Source organism: Nestor notabilis, unplaced genomic scaffold (genome assembly GCF_000696875.1).
Source record: "Nestor notabilis isolate BGI_N333 unplaced genomic scaffold, ASM69687v1 scaffold20986, whole genome shotgun sequence".
Taxonomy (NCBI): domain Eukaryota; kingdom Metazoa; phylum Chordata; class Aves; order Psittaciformes; family Psittacidae; genus Nestor; species Nestor notabilis.
This window is the reverse complement of record NW_009934576.1, coordinates 382-11,395: the sequence shown is the minus strand read 5'-3', so window position 1 is coordinate 11,395 and position 11,014 is coordinate 382. Positions and strand designations below refer to the sequence as shown.

At 37.6% G+C, this 11,014-nt stretch overlaps 1 protein-coding gene across 1 annotated transcript in view; it reads right to left on the bottom strand.

The window, feature by feature from the left end:
• Window positions 1–10,615, bottom strand: part of CFAP46 (cilia and flagella associated protein 46) — a gene marked incomplete at both ends in the record, with an annotated part of 13,672 nt that extends 3,057 nt beyond the window's left edge. Inside the window, 6 exons of the mRNA XM_010017426.1 lie at window positions 697–909; window positions 2,900–3,033; window positions 3,549–3,694; window positions 7,037–7,167; window positions 8,057–8,180; window positions 10,495–10,615. Of these exons, the coding sequence (XP_010015728.1) occupies window positions 697–909; window positions 2,900–3,033; window positions 3,549–3,694; window positions 7,037–7,167; window positions 8,057–8,180; window positions 10,495–10,615 (869 nt within the window). The remainder of the gene's footprint in view (window positions 1–696; window positions 910–2,899; window positions 3,034–3,548; window positions 3,695–7,036; window positions 7,168–8,056; window positions 8,181–10,494) is intronic.
• Window positions 10,616–11,014: the final 399 nt, after the last annotated feature.

Sequence of the window (11,014 nt, the reverse complement as noted above, 5' to 3'; positions counted from 1 at the left end):
CCTGCTGATACATGCGAATATAAATCTCAACATTAATAAGCAGGTACTACCAGTCTTAACCTCTGCACAAAATGCACTTTAGGTTTTGTTCTCCAATATTGTCAAAGAAACCTTCTTTGCTGCTGGCCCTGACAGTCTGCCCAGTGCCAAGGTCACTGTCAAAAATGTGCTAAGATTTCTAGCATTTCATTCACAGTAAGACCTTAACTTGAGCATTTCCTCTGTCAAGCATTCTCCTATTGCATTTACTACAGAACAGGATTTCCCTAAACCACAGTGGAATCTATGTCCCCATTTTTATGGTCTATTAATGTGCACATTTACATCCCTCCTTTTCCCCCCTCCTTTTCACCTTGTTCTGATCAGACATATTTACAATAATATGGAGTAAGAACTATATTTACAATGTAATTAAACTTCAGCGCACATGACAGCAAGCAAACACATTTTGAGCTGTCCTGCAAACTCACAGACTAAACAAATTTTCCTGATTCTGAGTAGTTCAACAAAATACTATTTTACATGCACATATTGCTATTCCACAGCGAAAAGAAATTAATATTGCTTAGTCTAAGGCTGAACGAAAGACAACAATAAGTGTCTTTCACAGCACAAAGTGATTTACAGTGTTTGCAAAAATATTTTTTCTGTTTTAGAAAAAAAAGAGCGTGTTCATAACCAAACATCTAAATTTACCCATTGTGCCCAACAGTCTTGATAGCTCCAAGAAGAGTCTGCAGGTACTCAATAATTTCCCTCTGTCTTCCTGAAGAGATAAGATGTCTATTGTAGTTTAAGATATACACCACAGCATTGTGAACAATCCAAGCTTCATTCAATTCTTCTCCTATTTTGGCTGCACGTTGGAAGTTTTCCATAGCATACTGAGATAAGCAGTCTACCCATAAACTATAAAGTTAATATAAAGAAGCTGTTATTCCAAAACTTCAACTCTAAGAACTACATCATAAGGTTAAATATGCAGTAGTACATCTTAATCAACAACAACAACAAAAATATAATTACTTTTCAGCTGCAGTTATTAAGTCTTTCTCCATTAAATTATATTTTACTCGGATAAGATGACGACGCAGGAAAAGAATTAGAATCAACATAAATTGAATAGTCTCTGACACTCAAATGCTATCAGCTCAAAAAGAAGTGGCTATAGTTCATGCTTCATCCACACAGGTTTCTTAAAATGCATGTGTGAATCCACATAAAAGTGCTAGAAATCATTAAATATCCATGACAGGGCTCAATATGAATACAGACACAAGTAAGGCATTCCACTCAAGAGTTAGGGTGTGTTTTTCATTTAGTAACTGCATGTGTTCTTGCACTCAAAAGGTATCTCCAGATGTTCTGAAATGCTAAATTAATTTTTAATAGAATAACATATTTTTCATAGTCTGTGCAACAACTTTCTTTCCAGTGATTTTTTTTTTAAAATTATTCTTAAGATGTACCCTTATTTATAGAATCATAGAATGGTTTGGGTTGGAAAGGACCTTAAGATCATCTAGTTCCAACCCCTCTGCCATGGGCAGGACACCTTGCACCAAATCACGTTGCCCGCGGCTCTGTCCAACCTGGCCTTGAAAGTCCTGAATGGAGAGACTCTGGACCTGAGAAAGGATGACACTGATTAGCAATACGTGTTGTGCTGAGTGGTTTGGTCTCCACATGCTCTGCTAACACTTGGTGTGCCCAGTCTGTCTGAGCCCAGAAGTTCATCCTACGTGTGTGCTATGGCTGCTTGAAAGCAGTTTAGCAACAGAAGTATCTAAGTGCTGGGACTCTTGCTCAAACTATTTCATGGCCAGATCTTTATAAAACACCCCTTCCAACCCTCATATGGACTGGGACTCCAAAACACAGTCTACAGAAATAGCTTCCTCACCCACACTCCTGAACTTACAGCAGTACTTAGAAAAAGCAATATTAAAAACTACAGTCTCAAATGACCATACAGAATTGTCATGGTTGACTCACAAAATCAAAAGCACAAACTGGCACAAGTTATTACTATGTCAACAATGGTACAGGACACATTAGACCAAAGTGGTTTTCTCCTATAGGTTTTTAATCTAATTGGGTAAGCCCCAAACCAGCTTAGTAGCAAATTTTGAAAGACAATCCTCATCATCTTTGTCCCTTGGTTCTGATAAGTTTATATTTTTTCCCCATTTGACTAAACATTTGCAAGCAGACAGTGTGAAAAACTTTACTCAGTCTTCAGACCTAATGAACAGACTCAGGAACACAACTCTGACATCCAACTCTTTCAGGACATGACCACTATCACAGTAAGGCTAATATTAGCATGAATGTGCACAGAAGAGAGTTCAAACGTCACCTTCAGAATTCTCCTCCATCTCCTCCTTTGCAAGAAATGATCATGTGAAAAAAACCCCTGATACTTGCTATGTTCTACTCTCCCTTATTCATTTCAGTTGATGTGACAGAATAGACTGGTTTTGCAATTCATTCTATGTATTCAGATACTCAGAAATCTCATAGTTATAGGAACTATAAAGCAAGACAAAACAGGGTTTGATTTGGGAAATATAGTTTTAAATATAGAATATAATGGTCTTAAATGTTAATATAACACAGATTTAACAGTTTTTAAGGTTGGGATACTAATTTCAAAGAAATAAATGTTAAGCAAAAAATAAAATGCACACTCCTGAATGAAAGCAATCTAAAGAAAACTATCTCAAACAATTTCTTTAGATTCTTATCCTTTTCCCATTACCTCAACTACTTACAAAAATGAAGCATCTGGTGACAAGGAATTTTACTAAGAAGAAATAACTTCTGCAATTATCATCTGAATGTGATAATAACAATCTGTTAGAGTTCTTAGGTCTTTTTACATATTAAAGAAAAGCACCTGTATGTTTTCCATTCTAGATCACTTTCCGAAAGACGTGAAACATATCCTGGACGACACTGACTTGTATCTTCTGGAGGTACAGCATGATTGTTCAGTTCAATTCCCTGCAATCTTAATAAATGAACAGTTGCCTGAAAAGATACAGAGAAACACATTTTGTATTCAGGTTATCATTGTGAAAATAGGCTGTGACTTAGTATCTGTGTTGTTGTCTCTTCAAAAATCAGAAAATACAAAATGCTTCTTCAGATGGTGTACAGGCATGTACAACTGCATGGAACACAATATAAAATATTTCATAATCTTCCAGTTGTCTGTAGATAATTCTACTAAATAATTTAATTTTGAAATTACATATATATTTTTAACCATGCTCGAAATTAAGGATCAGAAATGTCATCATAACACTTATAGTAGAATCCCTTGTAAAAATGTATTATCACCATCTGCACTGACTATATCTATAGTTACTTTTACACAGTATTTTGATAAAGATGCTTCATGAAACAACTTCTTCCTTTAGTTCCTGTGGAGATAGACAATAATTAAACTGAAAATTTCAGTGCTTTAAGATTTATACATAAAATTATACATAAAACATCGCTAAATAAAACAAATACAAATGACAGCTGTGCAATTTATTTACCTCTGCATTAATGAACCTTATTTCTGCTAATATTCTGAGTAAATCCCTTTCAAAAGAGAAGGCTTTAGCGGTTAGTAATGATTCTCCTGGTAAGCTGTCACCGTGACCATCATCCATCACAGCTGTAGTAGCTTTCTTCTTCTGTGCTAAAACTAAAAAGACAGAATTCTTTTATTATTACCAGGCAAATCAGAAAAAAAATCACCTTCATTTTAAAATGTAAAAATTCCTCCATGTTCTTAAATCCTCAAGAGTTAACAAGTACAGATTTGAAATTGTTTCATTCACTATTTTTTCATCAATTTATTGCACTGAAACCCCATTCTTCTCAAGCAGCGCTGAGGTATCAGTTACCTGTGACATTGCTGCATTTGTGCATCAACTTCAAAATTTTGCAGCAAATAACTTGCTCCAGTTATAGCATAAGTACTAGATTACATTAATATGAATATAATTCAGGGCCTCTAGTTCAATTTCATTGCATCAATGAAAGGGAAGCTGTCATGGTTTAAGCCCAGTCAGTAACTCGGAACCACGCAGCCACTCACTCACTCCTCCCTTTTTCCTTCCCCTACTCCCAGAGGGATGGGGAGGAGAATCAAAAGAACCTAACTCCCATGGGCCGACACAAGAACAGCCCGGTAACTAAGGTATAATACAAACCACTATTGCTACAACCAATAACAATAATGATAAGAGGAATAACAGGGGAGAGGACACAACCGCTCACCACCCACCGACTGATACCCAGCCCGACCTGAGCAGCGATCTGGGCCTCCCGGGTGACTCCCCCCAGTTTCTATACTGGGCATGACGTGCTGTGGTGTGGAATAGCCCTTTGGCCAGTTGGGGTCAGGTGTCCTGCCTCTGCTTCCTCCCGGCTTCCCCTCCTCCCTGGCAGAGCATGAGACTGAGAAAGTCCTTGCTCAGAGTAAACATTACTGAGCAACAACTAAAACCATCGGTGTTATCAGCGTTGTTCCCAGGCTGAAAGTCAAAAACACAGCACTGCACCAGCTACTAAGAAGAGGAAACAATGACTGCTGTAGCTGAACCGTGACCATTATGGAGTGGCTAAAATCTCACTTTTTAAAAATCATGGATAGGGTTGACTTTCTGGCCATGTACACATCAACAGAGAGAAAAATAGCATTATTTTTATTTTGGTTTAATAATCAAGAGAAAAGACCAGAACCGTTTTGATATAAACACAAAGTAAGAGCATAAAAGCTGTCACAGTGGGTTTCCTCTACATTGTTGGCCAATGGTGGGTGTTTTTGGAAAAGTAGGACACACAAAGCTATTTTTATTCCTGGCCTATCTTCACAGTTTTTCAGAATCTGCATCCAACCTGAACCAGAGCTTCTGTTCGACCATCGAGTTCAATACTCTTTGATAAATCTTTTTTCCCTAATTTTTTAACCATACTTCAATATTCCAAAATAACCTTCTAATTTCTGTTAAAAATTAATGCTCTTGTTTTCTTAAAATCTCCAGTCTGATAATTTGAGTGGATTGCTCCTGGTGCCTAGACCAATCACACGTATTTAACTTCTCCAGACAAGCCATGTTTCGTCTTTCATCTCTTTTCCAAGCTAACGGGATAAAGAAGTACTTACCAGAAACTCAAGGCAACCATGTACCCACCATCATTAATAGGAACTGGTATGTTATTTTTCTCTAGCTCTAGAACATCTTGAATTAGTTGCCTTTGTTCAGGCCTAACAACCCAGCAATCCTCTGTACAGGGTCTTCATAATACAACTACTTTTGCCCTATCGTCAATATGATATATGTAAAGAAAACCTTTCATATTTCTTACCCACTAATCCTAGAATCACTGAGTGGTTTGTTTTGGAAGGGACCTTAAAGCTCACCCAGTTCCAACCCCCTGCCACGGGCAGGGACACCTTCCACTAGAGCAGGTTGCTCCAAGCCCCTGTGCCCAACCTGCCCTTGAACACTGCCAGGGATGGGGCAGCCACAGCTTCTCTGGGCACCCTGTGCCAGCGCCTCAGCACCCTCCCAGGGAAGAGCTTCTGCCTCAGAGCTCATCTCAATCTCCCCTCTGGCAGGTTCAAGCCATTGCCCTTGTCCTGTCCCTACAGGCCCTTGTCCAAAGCGCCTCTCCAGGTTTCTTGTAGTAAAGTAAAATTAAGTGGAACATGAAAATGAATGGTGCAACAGTTCTGAGAGAACTCCAGCCAATCATAGTTTTCTCTTCGTGTCTTGAGTATCTACAAGCCTATTCACGTCTCATTCCACTGCAAGTAGTATTTCCACAGCCAGAAACTGGCCAGAACAGATTACCTCAACTGCCCATCAAATGCAACATTGTCTCCTTCACATTGACAGCAACATGTAACACTCAATGGAAAAGGAATGGGTTTCCAGGAGCTGTTCTTGAGAATGGAGACTTTCAGTACAGTCACAGTTACTGCTGGATTCTAGTGACATCCTGCCTCTGAGGCATCAACCAACTTCAGCAACCTTGTAACAAACTAATTGAACCATTTGAAACACTTCTGAACAGAGAGAAAAGTGTCTTGAAGTCCTGCCTACCCAGGAAAAGACACAGAGTAAATTACAAAGCCCCGTAAACATACAGAGTATGAGAAAGACACCTTTACTTTGGAGATGTAAAAGTTGTGAAAGAAAAAAAAGAATATACCAGTTCCTATTAATGACTGGTTTGGTGCATGGTTGCCCAGAGTTCCTGGTAAGTACTTCATTTTCCCTTTAGTTTGGAAGAGATGAAAGATGAAACATGGCTAGTCTGGAGACATAAAATTTGAGAAAGAAAACAGGCAAATTAATGCCATATTTTAAGTGGACCTTGGAAACAGTCCAGAGAAAAATGTTCAATTAACATTGGGTAGGAAAAAAAAAAAGTGCCAACAGGGTGTGCACCAGAATGACATCTGTTCTTAACGTGAGCTTTACGAACTCCCAGGCAAAAAAAAAACCCACTTTAACAAGATATACGTAAAAGTCAGCAAGCAGCTCGTAGTTTGAAAGTGCTCTTTCACTGAGTTGAGAACTCTTTTTAACATGCGTGGTTGGTTTTCAGTAGACCCTCAAGGAACAAGGCACAGACAATGGCGGGTACCTCAAGAGGAACCACTAATAAGGGAACAAAAGGTAAAAAACATTACCACATGAGCCTCACACAAGAGTGACTGATAATCCATGTTTCCTCAGCTTCCTCAGGTAATTAGGTATGACAGAGATGGGTAATATGGACCTAGACGACCATTAGGGAATGAACCTATTTTCTTAGACAGATAGATAGATTGCACACAAATATTTTTCTTTTGCACCAGTGAAACACTTCTGAAGGCAGAGTATGGTTTCAACAGAAAATGTACTGACCAACTTCTAGATACTCCCGTGGGAAGGAAAAAATTAACACTGGCTGACTTTTCCAGGTAACTAACAAATGAGGGAAAAGTTCCTCTTACAACATTTGAAATAATTTGTTCACTTACCTTCTCTAGGCTTAGCTGCCTTCCTAAACAAATTATCATCGTACAAGAGACAGAACCTGCATGCTGCACGGCAGACATCCCACACTTCTTGCTTACGTGCAACTTTAGCCAAATCTGCCCAAAGTCTAATTCTACCAACGAAAAAGCATACATAAAATTACTTCATAAGCAGGATCAACAAGAACATCTTGTCAGTAATGATGGCGATCATCAATAGAATATTAAGTCTAATAAAAAATAATGGAAGACTTCTCATCAGTAGGGAAGATAACACTATAACTTTATTAATTAAAAAAAAAAAAAATCCCTTCAGCATAGGAAGAGTGGGTCAAAATTCTTGCTTTGGATAGTAACTATACTGAAATTTCAAAACATGTGTAACACCCCTATTACTTATCTTGTAAAATAAACTAAATATTTCAAAACTGATGTTGAGAATTTCAGAATAAGTCTTGAAAACAAGTTTGGATTTAGTATTTTTTAGAAAACAATTTTACATTTCCTCACAGGATTTTTTTTTTTTTTTTTTTGGGGGGGGGGAAGCGGAGAAGCAGCGAAACATCTCCTTTTAAATCAAGAATGATAAAACAAAACCTTTGATTTTCCTATGGATTAATCTTCCTGACTTAGAATGGGCTACTTCATTTCTTTACCAAAATGGTTGTGGCATGGGATGTGGCACAAGGACCTAAAACTGCAGCAAACTTTCAGGTTTTCTTCAAGTTATTGTCTTCCAGCCTTAACCCACTCATTTTCTGTGTGTTCAGTTCATACCTATAGGTGCTTGTGTGCATGCGAGAGAGATTAGAAGCAGCAGCAGAATAGTTACACAGAGCATGTGAACATAACGGAACTTTTCAGACAAAATTAAACACATGCTTAAATGCTTTGCCAGCTCTGACTCAAGTATTCATGCTCTTACAAGGTGCCATCAAGTAACTGAACAGCTGCAGCAAGAAACTTTCCAGTTACACATTTCTACACAGGGTGAAAGAGGTGCTTCTTGACTATAGGAATTACCTCTCTCTGTTGTTTCCACTTCTCAGATGTTTCAAATGTTCATCAACTTTCTGCACACTTTTAATATGATGTTGTGCTTTAGCACAGAGGTAGCTTATTTGACTCCTACTTTCACCTGAGGAAACTTAGCAAAGACAAACGAATTTGAGGTAAATTTTACGTAGAAGATATTAAAAAATCCATATGAAGGATACGTATTTTGATTCATAACTGGTTTCTGAAACACACAAAATCCAGTACTTTTTAAAGCTCTTCCACCTTCCCCCAAACCAACCAACTTGAAAAACACCCCAACAGCATGTATTCTGGTTTTTCTGTATGTTCAGATATAGTTGTCCCATACAAAAACTGATTTATCCTTGTTTGGCCCCCAAGTACCTAAGCACACCTCTTTTCTGACAGGACATGCATTGCTCTAATTAGCCTCAGTCAGGAGTAAACAGATGCTGAATTTTAAGTACACTTACCTGATCAAACGCATTTTCAATCAATATTAAAGTTCATTGTTCTGTTTTAGTTTGAGAATACTGACTTCTGGTTTACTTCATCAACAAGATACTGGGCAAAAGTATTAAACAAAGATATTACCAACACAAAATAATGATGCAAGGGAGGAAGAAGCTGGCTCCCTGAGGTAGAAAATTACTTCAGTGGTACAGATACATCAAAAGATTGTATTTATATTTTTTTTTTTTTTTTTTTTTTTTTGCATCTGATGACATAGAGGAGATAGTTTGCATAAGAACACAAGTAACTTTGATGTGACTGGGAAATCCAATGAGTTTGGACATTCACTCAAATCTACGAGATGGTCCCTAGCACGATGCAGGCTGAGTAAGTTTTAAGTTTTAACTTCATCCTCAAAAAAGTCACCAAATAATAGCAGAAAATACATACAAAGTATTTCTGGCTTTAATATATGTATCTGCAGGTTCACTTGCACTCATTTACAATGAAAAGAGGAAGGTGCAATGTTTTGCCATTCTTGCTAAAAATGTCTTGCAATGATTTATGTAGCATATAAGGCTGTGATACACACAGATCAACTGACAGACAACGTTCAGTACAACGCACAATGACAATAATATAGTGTAAGGTTTTAGGGCAAAGAATTGTGGATTAAAAAAGTACATTTTTCTCAGGATCTGGGGGTACAACTCTCCCTAAATTAGGCCAGCACATACATCAGCAAAGAATGAAATGGTGATTTACAGTTATTTATGCAACTTAAAAGAAAAAAAAAAACAACAACAAAACACCTGCATATTTTAAAAATACAAGTGGTATATATATTTTCTTACTCCTTCAATAAACATGTTTCAGCTTGTTGTAACTTACGTGTAACTTAAGTGGGTTTCAACTTAAACAGGGGAAGTTCAGGCTGGATATAAGGAGGAAGTTCTTTACTGTGAGGGTGGTGAGGCGCTGCAACAAGTTGCCCAGAGAAGTCATAAATGCTCCATTGCTGGCAGTGTTCAAGGCCAGGTTGGACAGAGGGTTACATGGTCTAGTGTGAGGCACCCCTGCCCATGGCAGGGGGTTGGAACTAGGTGATCTTAAGGTCCCTTCCAACCCAAACCATTCTATGATTCTAAGTGTTACAGAAAGATCAAAAAACATTCTTTAGATGACAGCCTCAGGAACACCTGAAATCTTTCAAAACAAAATCTTGCAAAACATTGTCTCACATAGGAATATTTTGATAATAGCTGCTTTGGAAGCTACAGGACTCCTCCTGGAGCATTCCGTCCTCCAGTATTCTCTCTATGCTAGGAGTACATGGGGTATCTTCAGGAAGTTAAGTAAGTCACACACTTGCTATGTTACCAAGATAAGATAAAACAGTTCAAGCAATCTGGAACATCTGTTCCTTGTCCACTCTTCTTCAACAACAAACTGTATAGTCATGAACTGAAGCAGTTGGTGGCATAAGGAACATGCCTATTTATGATCCGTGTTTTAGAAAGTAATTAGTTCATGCCTAGATCTCCATGCAAAACTTGATCTCTCAAAAGCAAGACTTTAGACTAGAAAAACATTCACAATATAGAATAAATACCCAATATTGTATGTAATTAACACAGAATACTATGGGGTGAACTTTGGAAAGTAATGCTTAAAACTGACCTTGGGTAAGAACATTCAGGAGTGGCACACAGTGAAAATAAAATTACAGCACAATTTACAGCACAACAATAAGATTCAGATTAATTCAGAGGGGAAGACAACAACATTTCCTCTCCCAGTCTCACAATATAAGTCTCGGATCCCTACTGAAATCAACAGGAGCTTTGCCACAGAATTCAGCAGAACTGTCACTTCACCTGTATTGCAATATTCTCTACATATTGCCAGTAGATGTTATGCCCAACCTTTAAGACTGTGCAAAGCTGTCAATGCCAAGTGCAGTGACTTTTACTCACATGTATGTACATTACCTTTAGTTTCATTTTCACTGTCAAGCACTATCTGAAATGAATCAGGAGCTAGTGCAAGACCTGCATTTACCAGCAGGGATCTCTTTTGCCTCACATTATCTTGCTGCTTTCCCCTTTTAACCTACATAAAGAAAAGAAATAATTGTTACAAGGTTCGTTTTTATTATATCCCTATTTGTATATCTTATTTATTAAACATAACAGAATGCAGATAGTATAACTTCCTACTAACAAAAAATACCTATAGGAATTTTGTATCTTCGTAGATCTTACACATCATTCTGCAACATTATTGTTGTTGAAAGTGACTGTAGAACTTTGATTCGATCTTGTCATGAACACATCAAAGATTACTGAATACAAAGTACAATTCATGCTCTTCATGGACCTTTACAGTATATTCCTCAGTGTATAACCTGTCATGTTATACCTTCTTAAATAAAGAACAGTATTTATTTAGAAACCAACAGTAACATATTCATTATGCAGCAACTAGGAATTGCTACAAAAGACCAAGAAT